Source organism: Drosophila novamexicana, unplaced genomic scaffold (assembly GCF_003285875.2).
Source record: "Drosophila novamexicana strain 15010-1031.04,08,12 unplaced genomic scaffold, DnovRS2.1 tig00000796-arrow-arrow-pilon, whole genome shotgun sequence".
NCBI lineage: Eukaryota > Metazoa > Arthropoda > Insecta > Diptera > Drosophilidae > Drosophila > Drosophila novamexicana.
Window position 1 is genome coordinate 298527 of NW_020824824.1, and position 21917 is coordinate 320443.

General features: G+C 38.8%; 1 protein-coding gene across 4 annotated transcripts; it reads left to right on the forward strand.

Annotated features, from left to right (window-relative positions):
* Positions 1-2007: 2007 nt before the first annotated feature.
* Positions 2008-21375, forward strand: LOC115763931 (vesicular glutamate transporter 3). Of its 4 annotated transcripts, XR_004017964.1 has the most exons (5): positions 2008-2081; positions 13727-13887; positions 13942-15012; positions 19838-20864; positions 20925-21375. XR_004017964.1 is itself a non-coding variant. In XM_030706722.1 (4 exons), exons 1-4 carry the CDS (start codon positions 2024-2026, stop codon positions 20036-20038), a joined length of 1491 nt encoding a protein of 496 aa, XP_030562582.1. In that variant the 5' UTR covers positions 2008-2023; the 3' UTR covers positions 20039-21375. The 4 variants fall into 4 exon arrangements, 3 of the variants coding, with proteins under 3 accessions (XP_030562582.1, XP_030562585.1, XP_030562583.1); XM_030706722.1 differs by having other exon boundaries at positions 19838-21375; XM_030706725.1 differs by lacking the exons at positions 19838-20864; positions 20925-21375 and having other exon boundaries at positions 13942-14060; positions 14705-14740.
* The last annotated feature ends 542 nt before the right edge of the window (positions 21376-21917 follow it).

The following is a 21917-nucleotide window of genomic DNA, read 5'->3' on the forward strand; positions in this document are numbered from 1 at the left end:
TGCCTTTAGCAAAGCTAGTTGATGGTGCTTTGCGTCGTTTCGTTCTCGAAGTACATTGAGTGAACAAATTTTGTTCTAACGATCGACGCATTTGGCTTTTGCCTAATCAATGATATGTGTGCTTAATATGAATGGTACATTCCCTTAGATACTTTTGATAAGTTTTACATCGGATCGATTATACTTTTGTATTCTGGAGGGAAGTTCTTGTCTCAGCCAATGGCGTGCAAGCACCACTTGTATGTGTAAATTATGCATGAGTACATCAAAATATGAACATATGTGAACTGGCTTTTGCTGCCAATGAAATCAATTTTGTTAGTTTTCTAGCGCTGAACGTGACCTATCCCAAATTTGTATTCACATATGAATATTAATATAAAATAAAATAATTTATGTCAAATATGGACTTTAATTTATATTTAAATAAATAATAAAAACTTCTACCTGTTAAACCCGTATATCTATATATAAAACTGTTTGTCCTGACTGACTGACTGATTGTTGATCAACGCACAGCCAAAACCGTAAGAGCTAGGAAGCTGTAGTTACCTTATGTGATGAAGGTGCGCGTTAAGACGGATTTAGGGAAATTCCACCCGCAGGTATGGAAAAATCGCGAAAAACGTTTGAATGAAACTTTTTTGCTTACCATCCGATCGGCCTCAAATTCAATTATAAAATTCTTTGTTCAAATTCATTTGTATGTGTTTCACACTTTTCCAAAATTGTATTCCTCCTTGGTGGATATGGGGGCTTAAGATTTGGTGGATGACGTTTCGCGCTCAAATTCATTTTCACGGATCTATATGAAAAATCATTTAAGACGTGTTTCACATTTTTCGCTGAATCAAAACATTCTCATACCACATCAGTGGTAAATTAGCGAACAACGTTGGTATGAAACTTTTTGTTAACCATCGGATCGGCCTCAAACTACATTTCAAAGATCTTTGCTGAAATTCATTTAAGGGGAGTTTCGCACTTTTTGAAATATCTATCCCTTCTTGGTGGAAATGGGTGTCAAAGATTTGGCGGGTGACGTTTCGCGCTTAAATTCATTTCCAAGGATCCATAAGAAAAATTATTTGAGACCTGTTTTTCATTTTTCGCAGAATCAAAGAATCCTCCGTAAAAAATGTCATTCCAAGAATTTTTTGGTGATGTTCTAATTTTTTTCCGATTTGCTTTAAAATTATTTTCAAAGCTCTACATAAAATCTTAGTGAATACGTGTTTCAACGATTTGGGAAATTCCAATCGCAACAGTGGTAAATTGGAAGAAAACGTTTGTATGAAAGATGTTTATTTACTGTCTGATCAGTTTCAAAATCATTTTCAAAGCTTTTTGAGAACATTTATTTTATACGTGCATTCGTCCAGCATGCGGTATTAGCTCGGCCTTGGAGCCTGTTGTGGAGACATCCAATACTCCCAGCTACTTTTTATATTTAATGTTAATATATCTCGTTTCCATGTTAATATCCCACTTCTGAGATTGTAATAGTATTTTTATTTTTTTTATGTATGTACATTTCATAATTTCATAATTTAATTTTGGAAACATTCACTCGCATCGATGTTCAATCAACTCTACTCTGAAGTGACGCTTTCCTCTTTTTAACAATGTCAGCTAGTGATAGATAAGATCATTAATTAATATTCTAACTAGCAGCTGAGACACCTATAGTAACTCTTACACATTACTGGGTAACACATTAACACATTACCTGTTACACTATTGAGTGCATTCACAGATTAATTAGGCTAATAAACCTTATGGTTGTACAACGTATGTATCCTACTACCTAATTTTTTTTAATGATCAGCTTGCACAATCTCGACAATGTTATTAGTAGTTATTGCCTTTGAAAGGATTCAGCTATTAAATATATTATCAAACAGCACTGTCAGACTGACAGACTCCATGGATCGGCTCAAAACGGCTTTATTAATGTATTCTATATTGTTTAAAATTTTCTTTCAGCAATTTATATATATAAAAAGGACATCCTGCGCAGATAATGTATGTTATACCGATGGAAAAGCGAAGACCTTATTCGTATTATACGAGTGTTAGAGGTGAGATTCATTTGAAATATTGGAACTTTTATTGCTATTTTGAAAGTGTGATCTGAGACCCTTTAAGATATAAATGAAAACAAATTGAAAAACTTACGAATGACATTAACAATACCGATTCAATAGAAAATTTCGGTATATACGTCTGGAAAATTTTGAGTCCCTGTTATATGTTAAGGCGTATATCCACATTATTTCTTAGCTTCCTAACAGGCTGCAGTGACAATTTTCTCCTCGATTTGTTTTGTAGGGGTACAAATTTGAAGTTGAATCTCCGTCTGGAGCATAACTTCAATTATCGTATCCTTGAGCCTCTTTGTGCTGAAATAGGCAGTACAAACACCTTCTACACAGATGAGGGTTACAGAAAGCCCGGGGCCGTTGCCAAGGCTACATTGATGCGACTCGTCGGACTTCACGGGTGAAATACCGCTCGAATCTCCAAAGATTTTGTACCGTTTCCTGTTTTGAAACTCTTTACACCCACTTTCCATAAGCCACTCACGTGAGGGTCGCTAGGAGGGTAGAAGCGCCAGAACAAATTTTGATGGCTATAAGCTGAATTAATACAAATTTTCGCGGGCTTAACAAAGTCATGCGATAAAGCTTTGGAAGCTCCAACGAACATATTGCCGTTGTCAGAGTACATTTGATGGCGGCACCCTCGCCGAGAAACAAATTGAGCGAAAGCGACAAGGAATTTTTCAGTCGGAAGTGGCTTTTAAATGTATGGCTCATGGGCTGAAGCATAGAAAGTCGCAGACCTAGCCTTTGGTAATGAAGCATGCTCAAGCTGTGTATTTTGTGATGTCGAAAGTCCCAGTAAAATCAACGCCTGCATGCCTGAACGGACGGGAGAACTTTGCTCGTTCGCCGTTTTGATATCCAGTGATACTTGCACCGTATTAGGCATATCATCATCTAGTGTTCACCATGGAGGGATATGCGATGCGTAAAGCGAAGGAGGAGACGTGTGATAGTGCTTTCAGTAGTTCAGTAGGCTCGAGTAGATGTTCTCTTGGAAGATCACTCCGTAGTCGCTCGCCAATGAGTATTGTGGGCGAACGTCAGTTGCTGCAGGACCCGAATCTCTAGGAATTAAAGCGCAGTTGACAACGAAGGTGACTGTGTTGAGCACATATTCACAGAGATCGTCATCACTATCCCGGTAGAGGATTTTTTGAAATGATTTGTGCTTTGAGTCAACAGGGTTTTGTTGATACGTTTTAATAATATCGGTGTTGAAAAAATGGCAGAAGAACGCACTTCAAGATGTGGATAATTAAATTGGATAGAAGAACAAATTCTGTGTGTAGGACATCGTACATACTTTCGGTATTTGAGGAAGGGCAGAATGCGTTCAACACAACGCGAAGTTTTGTGATGGCACTGTCTATTGAAATCGGTTCTAGGAGGGATTTGTTTCATATGATCCAAGTCCAGGTAGTCCTTATCACTGAGTTGTAATGCTCTTTGAGTGAAAGATTTCTCATTAAACGACTTTTGTTTCTCAAAAACTTAGCAAGTGCAATGAACCTCGAATGACCCAAGTTGACGTGATCAAGATTTTAGAAGGGTAACGTAACTATATATCTGCCTGTCTTATCCCTTTTGGTGGTACAAATAAATTTATTTTCACCAGGGCGTCTAACTCTTTGCCAGTTGGCAGATCTTACACTTCCCAAAACGTTGTTAGACCATTTAATAGTGGTTGTGGGCTGACCGAAATCATTGTGGACTGGGCCAGTAGGGATCCAACCGAAGGTAGTAGGACCCTCAAAATACTGTGTGGAATCAGATGCAAAGGCAAATTGTCTACCAGATTGGACAAGGTAGAGGTTTTTATATGCATTCTCAGTCTTTTTGGGCAAATTTGGCTGAACTAGCTGGATGGATGGAAAGCTTGATGCAATTGAACAGTCTTTCAAGGATGAATTTCGTGCATGCCAAGGAGCGCAGCTTGTGTGTTTGCATCAAAATAGCATATTGCAGGGGGAAGTTTCAGCTGGAGGAATGTGCCGACCCTTACAAGTGAATCAATTATATTGACTCGACAATTATAATTGATCCCCTTTCACGAAATAGTTCAGACAGAGTTTTTGATGTTTGATGTAGTTGGACCTATTATTAGCAAACATCTGCGGAAAACGAAGCCACACACAGCCTCAGTTCGCAAACTGAGTCCCCATGCTACCAGAACTGGTATCTACCAGCACATCCCATGGTCACACCTTAAAGTCTCATGCCTATCGGGATGCTACAGTACTTCCTCTCCGACACGACCATCCTGACATATACACGTCCTCGTGTCTTTCATTCCAACTTTATAATTTCATTGAATACTTCAGAAAAACTTAACTCAACTTCATATAATATTCCATAACAAAACTTTACTTCTATTTTTAACATGTCGTAGGTTATTTTAACATATGTTAGGTTATATTCTCTTATAATTTTCTTTTTCATTTACATTTCCAAGCAAGAGATCATTTAAACATTTTCATATTATACATAAATCAGTTCAAACCATCAATTCAAAAAATCCAAGATACATAACTAGGCTTTTCTTGGCCAACTTTTGAATTCATCGCCCAACACTTGGCTTCACGAATTCATCAACCACATTGCTCGTCCATCGCCCAACACTTGGCTTCACGAATTCATCAACCACATTGCTAGTCCATCGCCCAACACTTCGCTTCACGAATTCATCAACCACATTGCGCGTCCATCGCCCAATACTTGGCTTCACGAATTCATCAGCCACATTGCTTGTTCATTGCCCAATACTTGGCTTCACGAATTCATCAACCACATTGCTCGTCCATCGCCCAACACATTGACTACAAGAATTCATCAACCACATTGCTCGTCCATCGCCAAACACTTGGCTTCACGAATTCATCAACCCATTGCTCGTCCATTGCCCAACACTTGGCTTCACGAATTCGTCAACCCATTGCTCGTCCATTGCCCAACACTTGGCTTCACGAATTCATCAACCACATTGCTCGTCCATCGCCCAATACTTGGCTTCACGAATTCATCAACCACATTGCTCGTCCATCGCCCAATACTTGGCTTCACGAATTCATCAACCACATTTCCAAAGCAACCCTCGTCCATCGTCAATCACATGACTTCACGAGCACTCTTCTGTATCAACAGACATTTCCAACAGACTTTGTTCTTTATAATTTATATCAAGCTCTTCTGGAATTTGCACATCCGTTTACTTACGCAAACTTTCGTGTGGATACTTGTAACGTCTATTGTTCTGTGCAGACTTCAAAACGTATCGGTCTCCGTCCAATACCTCGACCACAAAAAAACGGCCTCTGAACTTTGGATCTAATTTCGTTTGCTGTCTCTCACTGTTTTTAAGCAACACAAAGTCACCCACACAGAACCTAATTACCTTAGCCACATATTTATCAAATTTTGTCTTCTCATATCTAGCGACCTCTTTCATGTTCTTAGCGGCCAACTCCCTTAATTTAATCTTGTCAATTTCAGTTTCAATGTTATCAGTTTCAATGTTATCAAAGTAGGTTGAACGGTTTCACAAACGTTCACAACTTTAGTTTGAACAATCTTAAAGTTATCGTAGGAAACATCCACTTAAAGGCCTTGAGCCAATATTTCTCTGTCAATTACAATATTATTTTTAATACATTCGTCTGGTACTATATGAAACAAAACAACCAAAGAATTACCATTAATCATGATGTTTGATTTAACTGGTACAGTACTGTAAGTATTGGCATTACCTATTCCCTTTAACGAGATATCGCTAACTTATTAGAAACGCTTTCTTTAATTAATGAGCACTCAGAATCAAATGTAATCGGAAATCTCTCACCATTGACCAGCATACTCGATTGAGGCTCCACTATAGCGGACAGCTCCACTTTTTTTTCCGATCTTACTCCCAATCCGGTATTCTGCACTTTTTTTTTGTAATATGTCCCGGCTTCTGACATCTGTAGCAAGTTACGTTTGCCCTTCCCTGAACGCCACTTCTTTCTAGTTGCTGAACCCTGCAAATTCATTCCAGATCTACAGTCTTTTTTTTTTATGACCTGGCTTTCCACACTGATAACATTTAAGTTCCACAGTTTTAGCACGCTCGGTCTCTAGTTCCCAGTTTGATGTAATAGGACGCTTTTTCAGCGCTGAGAATACTTGCAGCTCCGCTTGCAGTTCACGTCGATTGTTTACATGCGTTGTGTGTATCATTCGTTGCAAACGCCGGTCGAAATTAGCCATGTGCCCAAGAAAGAGCGCTGTCACTTAACGGTTTTGCTCGTAAAATGATGTCGACCCTATCCACCCCAGCAATGACCGGATTATATTTCGGCAAGGAAATCTCGCTAGTCTGTTGTAACTCGCTCGCGGGCATCTGTAGCCTCTTAACCAGTTCAAGAAAATTCCGGTTTTGCTGCTCTAACAACGCGAAGATATTCCTTGAAGAAGTTTGGTTAGGGCCGAATCCCACTTCTGATGTCGGAGAATTAATGTCATCTCCCTGCGGGTCGTCATTATTGATCGCTTAGTCGTACGGATTCTGGTGTTCCATAATCAGTCCTTGCGAATGCAGCGCGTCTTCGTTGCCTTTGCTCATTATTCTCTTAAATACGCACACGTGACCAACTCACGTCACGCCGGAAACACAGGACAGCCACAAGAGAGAGACCAGGTCTAGCAACGCATACGAAGCCACACACAGCCTCAGTTCGCAAACTGTGTCCCCATTCTATCAGAACTAGTATCTACCAGCACATCCCATTGTCACACCTTAAAGTCTCATGCCTATCGGGATGCTACAGTACTTCCTCTCCGACATATATATATACAACAATATAAAAATTTATTTCCGTATTTTCGACCACATAAAAATTCCAGTCTCCACTTGAAACGAACAGACGTGTTTTTTGTTGTGCTCTCCGTTATGGTTTTGATTTAATAAAACACCGGCATTTTAGTTATTTTTATTTTAAGTTTTACACGTTTAGTTACTTGAAAAAAATATATTTCATTTTATTATTTTCACCAACGGCTACTTCTGTTGAGAACATTCATGGATATGTCACTCCCCCAACCATTAGAAAAGTGTATGTCCTCAGGTGTTTAAGTTTGGGTATAGTGCAATATTTTCTTCATTTTTAATTGGTGTATCTTCTATTATTTTAGGTGTTTCTTCTACTTTTGGTTTTTTATATTTTATAATTAGTTTCTTAGGTATGCTTTGGAACTTATATGTATTTAACAGTATTAAACTTATTGATATGATTACAAATGTGGTTATTGTAATTAATCTGGAATACATTGTTACATTTTGTGCGTTCATTTATAATTTGTTTCGTTTGTACAAACGAAAGTGGTTCTGATTTTATAACATCATTGCTTACGTAAATGCTTTAAGAATAATCTAATATATTGTTTGAAATTGAAATTTCATTAATTTGCAGTGAACAATTAAAGATTTTAAACCCTGAACCCATTAAAAATCGTTAATAGGGTATATTGTATTTGTGCAAAATCCAAATGTATGTAACAGGCAGAAGGAAGCATCTCCGACCCCATAAAGTATATAAAGTTTGTCAAGTAATTGTTTGCAAAATGAAATGCATATAATTATTATTCTAAGTATTCTTCTTAGATATAAGGCACAAACATAACAAAATTCAAAACGCAAATGTAAAAAAAACAGACAAAACCAAAATGAGGCAATTTTTGCGCTGTCACTTAATTCTTTGCAAAATGCAAAATATTACTATATACATAACTAAATCTAGGAAACTATAGCTATGGTGGTACTAATATTTGGTATATTGGCCATTAGCATCCATTACAGCCCGCAGACGACGTGACATTGAGTGAATAAGGTTATCTGGGTCATAGATTTCGGGTAGCTCGGGAGCTCCCGACTAGGGGATACCCCGAACCCTCTTATTCCAACACCAAATAAATTAATAAAAAAAAGTTCCCTTGGCAGGGCTCGAATTTGCAACTGACCGCATTACTTACTGTCGACTCTACTCAACAGCCACACCAGCAAAAAAAAAAAAATAATACTTTCCCCGGTAGGGTTCGAACTCGCGACAGACCGCACCACTTGCTATGCCTCTACTCAGCAACCACACCAAAAATTAAGTACTTATGAAAAAAACACAAACTAAAATAGCATTAGAGAATAAAGTCGCAATTACCACTCTGTTAGAATGCGAAGCAAAAGCGCATTAATGTGGGTGTGTACATGTATACAGAAATTCTTAAAGCTGCTGCCCCATTCAATTGCGCAGTTGCATATAACTTTGGTTTTTCTTAACCGATCTTTATGAAATTTTCTACAGTATATCTTATTGTACCATAGAATATTTGTGTATTCTGAAAAAATCAATTGCATTTAAATTGTGGTTTAAATTGGTTGGCAATAAAAGTTGGGCTATTAACTTGATTTATAGCTCTGTGGTGATAGCGGGCAGTGGCGATAGGTATGAAATTAAAGATACTTTAAATATCTATAATATTCTAGAAGCAACATATCATGTACATCCAAATGTATGTAACAGGCAGAAGGAAGCATCTCCGACCCCATAAAGTATATATATTCTTGATCAGCATCAATAGCCAGGCCGATCTAGCCATGTCCGTCTGTCTGTCCGTCCGTCCGTCCGTATGTATGAGTCAAAGGATCTCAGAACCTATAAGAGCTAGAGTCTTGAAATTTTAGATGTAGATGTTCCTAGTTCCCGCGCAGATCAAGTTTGTTTCTGATAATCGATAACTTACTCCGTTTCGAAGCAATCGATAAAAATCGATATCGATATCCTATTTTTTGGGCAATTTTGGTAAATAATAAGAGCTAGAGTCACCAAACTTTACATATAGCTTATAAAATAGAATATTTATATGCATTTGATAAGGGAAGAAGAGGGTTCAGGGTATCCCCTAGTCGGGAGCTCCCGATTAGAGCCTCTTACTTGTTTCAACTTGTGCTTTGATCTTTTTTTTTACTTTCTGCCGCTTGTTGGTGCTCATTACGATATTAATCAAATATAAGTAACTCTCTTTTTACATTTGGCTGCGCTATTATAGTAGAGAACTAATAATGGACCATAAATTGTCTACTTTAAAAACTTGCCAAATGCAAAGTGTTGGTCTAGTGGAGGATGCTATTGTCAAACGAAATGATTCGCACTATAGTTGCGACTCGTGATAGGAGATTGATGGTGAAATGCGGGCATTTATGCGTCAGACCAGGGAGAGAATTGAAAGAATTATAGCATCTCAACTGCAACATTTATGTAGCTCTATTATTTCTATTATTTACAACCACTAACCTTCTCGAATTTACTTCGCTTGTAATTTATGGGTTAATGAAAAGAATGCAGACTCACGTCTTTTATACTGATTTTAGTAAGGTCTTCGAATCTGTCAACCACTACTTGCTGCTTCATAAATTATGCCTTCTCGGCTGCCCAGTCAATTTCTTGAACTGAATTTCATATTTGATTAATAAAACCCAAAAGGTTCCTTTCAAAAATTTGTTTTCTAAACGTATTCTTGTGACTTCCGGCGTTGCTCAAGGAAGTCATCTGGGCCCGCTACTCCTTACTCTTTTCATCAATGTCCTTCACTTGATACTGTCTCGCTCTCGAGTATTAATGAATGCTGACGATGTAAAATTATGCTTTGCATATAAAGATATGGTATCATGTTATCTCTTACAAGCTGACATTGATGCGTTTCAGACATGGTGTCTAGCCAAACTCTTAAACTTAAACTGCACCAAGTGTAAGGAACGACCTTCTAAAGAAGCCCTCCTCAATTGGTTTCTTACATCCTTGATAACTAACCGGTCGAGCGTGTTAACAGTTCATCTAATGAAGTTAATGATCTAGGGGCCATCCTTCTAACTCTAATGTTAAGACCGTGGTTTGACGATCCGTACACGACAAAAACACATTATATATCTTTGGTACGACCTATTCTTGAGTATGCCTCATGTATGTGGTCACCACAATACGCTATCCATCACTCCACCTATCCCTTCAGACACAATTCTTGTGGTTATTCCTTCGTGGTTTTAATTGGGATCCTGTGCGGCTACCGTCATACTCCAGCAGGCTTCTGCTGATTAACCTTCCTTCTTTGATTAATCGTACAACCGTGCTGGGTGTAATATTGATTCATAAATTAATTACTGGTGAAATCGACTTTTCTGTGTAAACTAGCCAATTAAATTTTTCTATCCCTGCTAGACTCGCAAACATTTTTGCACCCTTATCGCTTCAATTTTGCTCAACTAATGATGCTTTGCATGAACCGTTCAGGGTTCTTTGTGATGACTATAACAAGCATTATAGAGTAATGCATTTAGCCAGTAGATAGTCTGAACGCATTGAAAATGGTTAAAAAGGTTATAAAAAGGATTTTGCGCAAATGTATGCAACAGGCATAAGGAAGCATATCCGACCCCATAAAGTATATATATTCTTGATCAGTATCAACAGCCGAGTTGATCTACCAATGTCCGTCTCTCCGGCCGTCCGTCTTTCCATATGTTTGAACGCAAGGATCTTAGAACCTATAAGAGCTAGAGACTTGAAATGTTAGCTGTAGGTCCTCCTAGTCCATGCGCATAACAATAATCAGTAGCTTACTCCGTTGTCAAGCAAACCATAAAAATATCGATATGGAAATGCTGTTTTTTGAGCAAGTTGGGTATATAATAAGAGCTAGAGCCTTTTACCCATTTTCAATGGATTCAGGGTATAAAAAATTTCAATTTCGTGGAATCGCCTGCCAAGTCTTGAGCTCATAGGACCCAACGCCAGCTGTCCACATCTGATTCTTCTGGAATTTTACCTATGCGAAGCTGGAACATTCGAGCATCGGATCGAATCCAGTAGAGCGCATCCTTTTAATATGTCGAATGTGCGCCTATGTATTCGCACCGACTTTTCCTTTAGGATACATTTGGCCAGTCCCAGACTTAACTGAGACTCAGACTACTCCAGTTTTCGAGGCGGCCAAGCTGCAATGTACTGAAGCATTAATACTGGCGTCCACGAATGCATGCATCCGTACAGTCTGGGTTCGGTTCACCCACTTTATACGCCTTGGAATGCGGACGGCATTCAACTTTGAAACTAGATCTAGCCAGTGTCGCTCAATCGGCTTCGGGTTCGTCTTCGTTCGTGAGCTAGTCATCCCATTCGATGTTGGATCTTGGTCCGATCTTAGCGGGTAAATTAAAGAAGCCCAGCAGCCCAAGCGGATCAAAAATAGAAAGGACCACGCTTAGAACGTGTATTTTACTTGGGCGTTCCTTAGATGCTTTCGCAAGTCCGGCTCCACCACCAACGTCAACAGATCTTGTCCTGGTAGCCACTCTCTCTCTTGCGGCTTATCCTAAGCGCTGATACGCTCGTCCAAATCTTTATAGTTGTCTTCCAGCGCCTGTATAGTTTGCTACGAGTTTGATGACCTATGGCGCATCTCGAAAAAGCCACTAGTATAAATCCTCTTTACAGTCCCAGCTAACTATATCTAAGACTTGCCGTCTACAAATGTGTTTTCGCAAACCGCTTTTACGGCATCCGGATCCTCGTCCACAAACCGCTTAGCCACAGAAACTTCTTCGATTCTTGGTTTTAAAAGTCCCCTCTAAACCGTGTGAGCACACCCATCAAAGACGCTAGTGTGTCAGTAAACAAGTCGACCTGCCCCTAACTGTGGCGGCCGCATCCCATAGCAGGCCCGAATTTTCTTGTTCGGATTAGTGACTTCAGCCGGTGAATATATTCCTTCTGCTTGTAGTCACACATCGTGTTTATCGTAAACTCTTTCAGTGGGTCTTTTGAAATATTTTCCTCTAATCATTTGAGGCGTTTAATAGCCATCTGAAAAGAGTGTGGCAGATGCCTGCGATCAACTCTCCTTGTAGCCTCCATTATCCTCTTTGGATCTCAGCTGTGAGGAGTCGCTCACACCTAGTGACTCTAGTGGCAAATAGTTTTTCAGAGCCTCATTTACACGTACAACTTTTTTCTCATATTCTCCAGACTTAATGATCTGCCCACGCAGTTAATTTGGTTTCCTCTCCGCTGCGCGAAGCGCTCCTGCGGCTGCGGCGTCAAGTTTATGTGGGCGCTGCACTTGTTGCCGCAGTCTGCGTGGTCTTCGTTGTTTGTTTTATAATTATTTTACGAAACATTACAGATGTGTCAGCTAATTGTTTGACATATGTGCCTTCAGTTCACTTTTTCTTTGTTTTATGCATAGCCCAGTTGTACTTTTTGTAGGGTTTTTTTTGCACAGTTGGGTGTAAATTAGTATTTCACCTTGCATAACCAGGAGTTTGCCAGGAATTCTGCCTGTTGATCCGCGTTAGCGAATAATGAAAGAAAGGACCGGTTGTGAACGAGACGTTTATTACACCAGGCACACGTACTCTAGTCGATATCAAAATCGAATCTAAAGCTAAACACAATTGATTCTTAGAACTAGAGCCGCAGAGCCGATTTCTGTGTCTGCAAAAGCGCTTAGCTTGCATCTCGTGTGACCAACAAGGTTGCTGACCATATTATGCATATTATGCCAAGTGATCAAAGTGGAGTTCGTCGATCTCGCCACCTCATACAGCGAAATTTTTGTTAATATACATTGCAATTCATAAGGATCATTTAAACAGCGCCTATTGTGTGGTGGTTTAATCCGGCCCGTATTGACATATGTACTGCCTGCAACAAAAAGACGGGCCTCTATAAATATTTTTTTCGATTTAAATTAATTCGGATCTTACCGACTAGGTCAACCAACTCGGATTAGTATGAGTTTGTTTCAAAAAATCAATCAATATCGAAATCCCGTTTATACAGATTAGGTGGATGTTATTTCCTGCTATCACAAAATGAAATAAATAAATCGTTTGAAATTACCCACCGATCTAAGCGACAATATTAATGCTGTCGTAATTTTAGGAATATATTAATGCTACAGTACTATACTATTGAAAGAAGTCAGGAAAATTCAAAAACACAGAAGTTATAAAAGAAAGTATGTGTTTATATATTTATTTGTATGTCTTTTCGGCAGCTAGCGCAAATTGCAAGAATTTCTATATACATAAACACAAATGCACACATGCATACACACAAATATAATTGCAAATGCGGTGTATCGTATGTTGTGCTCCGTGTTTGTGTTCATAATTTAGTTCACTTTTTTTTTTCATTGAAGCCTAATTGTTCGTATAGTTGAAAATAATGATGATGAAATGAAATTTCAAATATTTGATTACATGCAAATGCAATCGAGCGCGTAGCGCAAAATGCATGTCGTGTTGGTTAAAAATGGTTTATGGTCTTCCCTTGTCGATCCCTTCCGACTAGAGCCCTTAAGATAACTTGGTCTTACTCGGGATTCATTAGATCCACTATGATCCTAATATATATGCAAAATCTTCTCAACATCGGACCACTATATGATATCAGTAGAAATAATTGGAGAAAGCATAAAGTAAAGATATATGACAAATCTGTGAGTGAAAATATGTTTTATCTTCGGCACCCCGAAAATAACTTTTTATCTTCTTATGTTATGTGTATTTATGTTCTCAAATAATTTAATTGCAGATAAAATTCCAGCTCGGTTGGTTTTATATTTTCTTTCCTGGTCTGGTTTTCTGGTATCATTCATGATGCGAAATGATATGAATTTTGCTTTGGTTGCTATGATATCAAATGGCAATGAAACACTGACTGAAAATCAAAGTGTATCTAATACATTATATATGGTAATACATAGCTTCATAAATTGTTACACATTTGAACTTTATCTTACGTTTTAGGGCAGTGGCTCTGAAGACCATTCATCAATAGTGAAATCTGTGATAATAAGTTCATTCTATTGGTGTTACGTGCTATCTCAAGTAGTTGGTGGAGTTTCTACTCAAGCATTTGGAACCAAGTGTGTATTCGGTTGGTCACAAATGGCAACTGCATTATGCAGCCTTCTTATGCCATTAGCTGCAGAATTTCATTATGCTGTCGTAATTTTTTTACGATCAATTCAGGGATTTGCTTCTGGCTTAACTTGGCCTGCAATGTACGCTATGGTGGGCTATTGGATACCCACGACGGAACGTTCACGGTTTATGTCAAGCTTTCAAGGATTTAGTATTGGAATTGGCTTAACGTATCCACTGTGTGGGTTCATTATTACAAATTTTGGTTGGCAACTGGTTTTTTATACAACTGGAGCATTAGGAATTGGATGGTGCGTTTTATGGTACAATTTAGCTTATAACACACCACAGGAACATCCCAGAATAACCAAAGAGGAACTAAATTACATTGAGCTTAATATTGGTGAAGATGTACGAAATGCATACACAGTGAAAGTGCCTTGGGGGCAAATATTTAGATCCTTGCCAGTTTGGGCAATTGCAATTACAACCTTCGGCAGAATATTTATACATTATGTTTTTATAGTTAATGGGCCGACTTTTATGAACCATATTCTTAAGTTTGAGTTTGGAACAAATGGAATTCTGTCGGGAATGCCTTTTCTTTGCTCTTATATTTCGTCGGTATTTTTTTGTTATATTGCAGATAAACTGTTATTTCATAAAATTTTGGGTCTTACAACAGTGCGAAAAGTATTTACTGCCTTATCGCAAGTTGTTCCAGGATTACTTATTTTATGTATAGGTTATATAGATAACATACCGCTTCTCTTGACTACCTGGTTCATAGCAGTTATTTTTATTACGGCATCCTACGCGGGAGCAATGGCCAATATTATTGACATTGCGCCAAACTATGGACACTCAGGAGCAGTATTAGCCTTCTGCCAAACGATTCATATGTCGGCGTCTTTCCTATCACCATTGACCGTTGGATTCTTAGTAACTCAAGAGGTAAAGTATAATCTTGTATATATACTTGTATAATAGTAAGCAGAGTCTTCATTAAGACTCTTGATTACACATCTCAGTTCATTCAGTTTTATCTTATAAACTACTTAAAAAGATAACATTCCAGTTGTGTGAATGTGTTTTTTAGAATTTGCTCTTATGTACATTTCAAACTCAACCTAGTTTTTATACCCTGAACCCATTAAAAATGGCTATAAGGGTATATTGTATTTGTGCAAAATCCAAATGTATGCAACAGTCAGAAGGAAGCATCTCCGACCCCTTACAGTATATATATTCTTGATCAGCATCAATAGCCGAGTCGATCTAGCCATGTCCGTCTGTCTGTCCGTCCGTCCGTCCGTCCGTATGCATGAGCCAAAGGATCTCAGAACCTATAAGAGCTAGAGACTTGATGATGTAGATGCTCCTAGTTCCCGCGCAGATCGAGTTTGTTTCCGATAATCGATAACTTACTCTGTTTCCAAGCAATCGATAAAAATCGATATCGACATCCTGTTTTTTTTTTTAGCAAATTGGGTAAATAATAAGAGCTAGAGCCACCAAACATGATATGTTGCTTTTAGAATATTATAGATATTTAAAGTATCTTTAATTTCATACCTATCGCCACCTCCCCGCAACCACCCCAGAGCTATAAATCAAGTTAATAACCCAACTTTTATTGCCAACCAATTTAAACCACAATTTAAATGCAATTGATTTTTTCAGAATACACAAATATTCTATGGTACAATAAGATATACTGTAGAAAATTTCATAAAGATCGGTTAAGAAAAACCAAAGTTATATGCAACTGCGCAATTGAATGGGGCAGCAGCTTTAAGAATTTCTGTATACATGTACACACACACATTCATGCGCGTCTGCTTCGCATTCTAATAGCATGGTAATTGCATCTTTTTTTTGTAATGTTATTTTAGTTCCTTTTTTATCATAAGTACTTAATTGTTGGTGTGGCTGCTGAGTAGAGGCATAGCAAGTGGTGCGGTCTGTCGCGAGTTCGAGCCCTACCGGGGAAAGTATTATTATTTTTTTTTTGCTGGTGTGGCTGTTGAGTAGAGTCGACAGTAAGTAATGCGGTCAGTTGCAAATTCGAGCCCTGCCAAGGGAACTTTTTTTTTTATTAATTTATTTGGTGTTGGAATAAGAGGGTTCAGGGTATCATTCTGTGCCTGGGGGTCCCTTGGTGAGCAATAGTTTCTGGACCTCTCTTTTGAAGGATACCAATACTCGAGCTTACGAAGCCCTGGGAATACAAAATCTTAGCTCAGATGTTTCTGCCTATCCCAAGTAATGGCTGGACATTCACAGAGAATGTGCAAAGTTGTTTCGCCTTCCACCAAGTAGAACCTACTATATGTGTCAGGGGATGGGTGTATTTAGTGGAGATAATACTTAACTCATACAGTAATCTTAAGTAGGCATGCTGCATGCTGCATGGCTTCACTCACAACATACGTTGAATTGAGTGGACTTGAATCGAATTTAATTGAGTGAGTGCGAGGCTCACAATGAAACGAATGAGTACCAATGTGAGTGCGTTTGTCTCATACCAGACGGCATTCAGTGAAATGAGTGAAAATAAATAAAGCGTAAAGCGGAATGAAATATTTGGCACAGCCGAAGAAACTCGAATTACTCGAGTGCGTGCCTTCAATTCGTTCGATACAACAGACGCAAGCAGTCAAAAGAAATGGACGAAGAAAAAACGGTGACAAGACCGTATGTATTGTGCATGCGCATTTAGTAGTTGTTATTTTTTTTTCCTTTCTTCTTTTTAATTTTCGTCTATTTCTTTATGCGTGACAAGACATCAACAATTAAAAAAGCGGTTGGTCATTCGAATGCATTCGAAACGAAACCTCGTATTCTAACTTATTCCCACTCATTCAATTCGTTTTCCTTCGTTTCAATGTTGTGCGTCCGAGTTGTACGTGACCGCACTCACTCACTCAAACATATTCGGTTTCGCATTTAATTTCACTCAACTCATTTTTGGCATTGATCATTTGAACGTGGTTTTTTTGCTATTCATGCAGCTCTCTGGTAGCACTAACCAAACAACATATAGACTGGACAATCAGTGGACGGCGATGGGGTCTCTCGTTTTCTGTGCGGCTGGTCCAAAGTTGCCTTTGTTTTTGTTCGGGTTCATAAAACGGCATCGCTGCTTTTTTTTATTCCCTCGCACTGCAGGTAACTGCTTTGGCTTACTCTCAGTGCTCTTTCAATTTGTGTATTTACCGTTGCTGTGTGTGTATACACTAACCATACAATGTATAAACATACCAAATGGCCCTTTTTATCGAAACAAAAAAAATCGAAACGAGGCAACTTCGACCATTTTAGTGTGCCCAGGCAGAGTAAGACTGCTGAGAATGGCAGCCGAATGCCGGCCTCGAAAGCCGAACGTTCAGTATGAAGCCACATCTCGCTCAGCGCACAACGTCGCTGCGGCTGATGCGTTTTCCTAATATCCGTTTTTTTAAATCCTCACAGCCCAAAAACATATGTATGTATGCATGTGCCTCGCTGTCACTCATTGCTTCGCGCACTTGCGTTCATCTCTTTCTCCCTCTACAAACATTCATATGTTTGTGTCGTGTGGATGTGCGCACAAGTAGATTGCGACGTGTTCGCGAGCCAGAGGTTATTTCTTCAATTGTGTGCCTTTTGTGCCTGTGGTAGCAATAGCCCCTCACATTTAAATGCTCTATCAAGTATTTCTTCGTCCAGTCAGGCATGATGAGAAGAATTTGATCTAATTTTATTTAATACACAATTTAGGTCAATTAATTGATTAATTAATTGAAATGAAATATTTATATTTATTTTCTGTTTACTGTAGGGACCTATTTTGCTTAAAATACAAATATATCTAAGTTGTATTTCTGCAAGGGTAATTCATCGTCGGCTTGTAAGAATTTTCAGAAAAGACCAAAAATTGACGCACACTCTTTTAAGTAAGCAGGTGTGTGATATTATTAGAGGATTTGGCCTGTTCATGTGCAAAATTGCTACTTTCCATGCTTGTTTTAGGGGTAAGGGTACCTGATCGCTGCATGTGTACATGATAACTTTTTGGCATTAATGCGTTTGTGTACATTATGGTTGCCTGGCTGCCTGGCCGATGCAATTTTGACAAAATTTGAAGTTTTTGACATTTGTGAATTTCGAGCTCTACACACACACATATATACATAAATGTGTGCGAATGCGCTGCTCAAGGGTTTGTCGTGGGGCAGAGATATTTTTATCAGTAGGTGCGTAAATTTGGGCGACTGGCATGGTCTTTTTTGTTTGGCATGCCTGCGGTCGGGGTCGAAGATCTACAGATACAGGAGCTGGTGGTATTAAGTGGATTACTATACCAAACTTAGCTTTGCCATGAGTGCATATAAAATAGGCACACAGGTACACGCGCTCATAAATCGTTCTATTCATATACAGAATATGCAGGTATGCGTGTATATCGAGTCCAAAATATTTTAAATGCACACATGGCAACGCTTAGGTACTCTTTCCAACGATCATGAGCTAAAATGCAAAAATTTCGCAACAACGTGGCAAACCCTTTCATTATTTTATAGTACTCGTCCCATCAAAAGGGAAGAAAGCCACCGAGAAAAATTGAATTTGTGGGAATTTTTGCTTGTGCGGACAAATACACACATACAGTACAACGGTAAATACTCAAATTGAAAGAGCACCGAGAGTAAGCGAAATCAGTTTCCTGAAGTGCGAGGGAATAAAATAAGCAGCGATGCCGTTCTATCGCACAAGTCATATGCATTTCTTACTCTCTTGCTGTCAGAGCGCGCGAGCGTGTCTCGAACCCGAAAAAAACGAAGGCGACTTTGGACCAGCCGCACAAAAACGGATAGGCCCCATCGCCGTCCACTGGTTGTCCAGTCTATATGTTGTTTGGTTAGTGGTATAATGCATAATCTTGTCTTGTGCTTTCCAACATATTTAAATCAAACCCAGCATTTGAGAGCTTCACTATGCTAAAATAAATAAAATAGGGCAATGTCAACAAAGGTATTAAGTCTTCGGTGTGCCGATCATATCCATCTCGTTGGGTATAAAGTTTGAATTAATTCCACAAGTGAACACTCTTTGTAGTAGTAGTAATTTGGATGTCCAAGAAATGTATATCTGTTTGGGGATAGGTATCCCATTCCAATAATTTTAACACAATCATAAAATTGATAATTTATATATAAAGACGTTTGATATTGCGCGTTCTTACTCGCACTAAATAGTGTTCATGCAAATTTTCCCACGTTGAAATACCCATAAGAACAAGCATTTATAATGAAAATTTTGTAAATCGATGACTGAATCCTTTGCTAAGTGCCTACTCGAAAGACTTGATCTCAGTGCTTTCATTGACATCGTATCGCCGAAATAAAGTTCTTTATGTACTTACAGCAAGGCCAGCAAGAATTCTTCTAATTTCGAAATTGGTTTCTACAGAAATCAACAAAAATAACTCCCTAAAATTATAATTATTTAATTGATGTCACTTAGCATTATATAAATTAAAATAATTCAGATTTTTCTCATGATGCCTGACTGTGTGTTGCCGCAGGCACTAAAGACAGCGTTCACCCATCCACCCATCCAAATCTCTCAGCAATCGGGCATAGCAAAATGATCTGAAAACATTATTTATTGGATCCTTAGATTCATCGCAAAGTAATAATAATTATTGTAATAATACAACTCTTGCGAATATAAAGAAATAACCGTAAAAATATATAAGAACTATAATTTACTTGATCTGTTTCTTTTTTTTTAGGATTCCATTGATCAGTGGCGAACAGTTTTTGAAGTATCGGCAATTATTGCTATGTTGACTTATATGTTTTATCAGTGGTTCGGTACTGCAGAGATACAATCGTGGAATATCCAACGGCCAATCAGTAATCAGCTTCAAGAAGCAGAAAAAATGTTTTTCAAGGAGAATGGTGCAACACAGTTAACTACCAAGGCAAAATGAAAATTAATAATAATATGTGACCATAAAAGTTATATGTTCAGCCTTTATGTATAAAGTTTCCTTAGCATTTAGTTTTACTATAACTTCTACTTTTAATTTAGATTATGATTATAAAAAAATGGTTATTGCTTAAATCCGTAGTTACTGTAAAGTTTCTTAAATGGGGCTATAACACCAATCTTTTTGACGAGTGGAGTGAGTGCGCTGTCATAAATTTAATTTTGTAATATTCTAATCTATACATAAAACTGTTTGTAATGTTTGACTGATTGTTGATCAACGCATAGCCCAAACCGTAAGAGCTAGGAAGCTGAAATTTTCACTGTAGTTACCTTATGTGATGAAGGTGCATGTTAAGACAGGATTTCGGGAAATTGCACCCGCATTTGTGGAATAATCGCGTACAACTTATGAAACTTATTGTTTACCATCCGATCCGCCTCAAACTCGTTTACAAAGATCTTTGTCAAGATTCATCTGATGGGTGTTTGGCATTTTTGGAAAGTCCATCCCTCCTTGGTGGAAATGGGGGTTAAGGCTGTTAAATTTCGGGCTCAAATCATTTTCAAAGATTCAAAGATTTTTTGGGCGAAGTTTCAAATGTTGTCCTGTTGGGGAACTGCTTGTTTCTCGGTGGGCCGCGCCGGCTGGCTCATCGGTTTTTCTGGGTATAATTCCAACAACAACAAAGCTACATGTCTGTGGCAAAACAGACCTACACAAGACTATGCAAAACAAACCACAAACTCCAATAACACCACACAGTCGACTCTAACGTCTGAACAACATAAACAGCTGCGATGACAAGTAAATGTGAACAACATAGGTGAGACGCTTATATAAATAAACAACACTATTAAGCCACTTTAGTTTTCATCACCCCCAGGAAGCCCGTTCACCTCTCATCTTGGATGCACTCCTTGATGCCAGGCGGTAGCGACTGCCGATATGTCTAGTAGGCTTGTGCAATCGCCGCATTCAACGCCGACTTAATGACCGAATCGATGGATGTTTTTGGAAACTCTAGGTTCCCTAGATGCCCCTTCGTCGGGATGGTTCTCTCTGGGACTCCTCGATGGTTCATTGGCGCTCCCCTAGATCTCCTGCAGGTAGCGGCGGTGGCGATGTGGACGCTTCATCAGCGTCTGAAACCCAATTGGCTCCCTGATCCTCAGCCATGAATGACCCCTAACCACAAGACACTAACCTTATTCTTAATAACACCTATACACACTAACAGTGACTAAATAACTACACCACAATCCAAGGCAAATTTTGCTCATATTGCAATATAAGTAAATAAATAAGCAAATAAATATCGACAAAACAACTCACAATGATTTTTATGTTTTTCTAAAAAAATTTCAAATACTTGGGGGGGAGAGAAGACAAATCCTAACACAGGTTAACTTGTCTACGCGTAATCTGGACAATGGACAACATTCAAGCATTCGTCAAATGCACAGTTCGTCAGTTTGACTGACAAACGGCGTTCAAGGAGAGCAACCTTGAAGGCTATTTGGTTTTTGTTGCACTTCTGGGCACTTTTAGGGTATGCTGTGTGACAGGTGCGGCGCAGGATCGAAAGAATATCGTCCTGGGTCACCTGGCTCGGAAGCTCATATACCTACGGCCTGCATACACCAAACGTATACCCAGAGTGGGACAAAACAAATAGTAAACAATAAACCAATAAAACCTACCCTTATATCACAGTTTATCCCAGGTTGTTTTGTCATAGCGGCTACCACCAGGCGAATAATGAACAGTCGCAAACGCTTCGCCAGCATGCGAACGTGACGTATTGCCATCAACCGCGACGAGAAAACTCCCTGCTAATGGACACTATGGCAAGATCCGTCTCTGACTAAATAACAAC

Bases quoted from the DNA above. Each gene is read 5' to 3' on its own strand.
- LOC115763931 (XM_030706722.1), top strand. From the start codon at position 2,024: ATGTATGTTATACCGATGGAAAAGCGAAGACCTTATTCGTATTATACG. The intron at 2,082-13,726 runs GTGAGATTCATT...ATTTAATTGCAG, and splicing joins GTATTATACGAGTGTTAGAG to ATAAAATTCCAGCTCGGTTG. The intron at 13,888-13,941 runs GTAATACATAGC...CTTACGTTTTAG, and splicing joins TATCTAATACATTATATATG to GGCAGTGGCTCTGAAGACCA.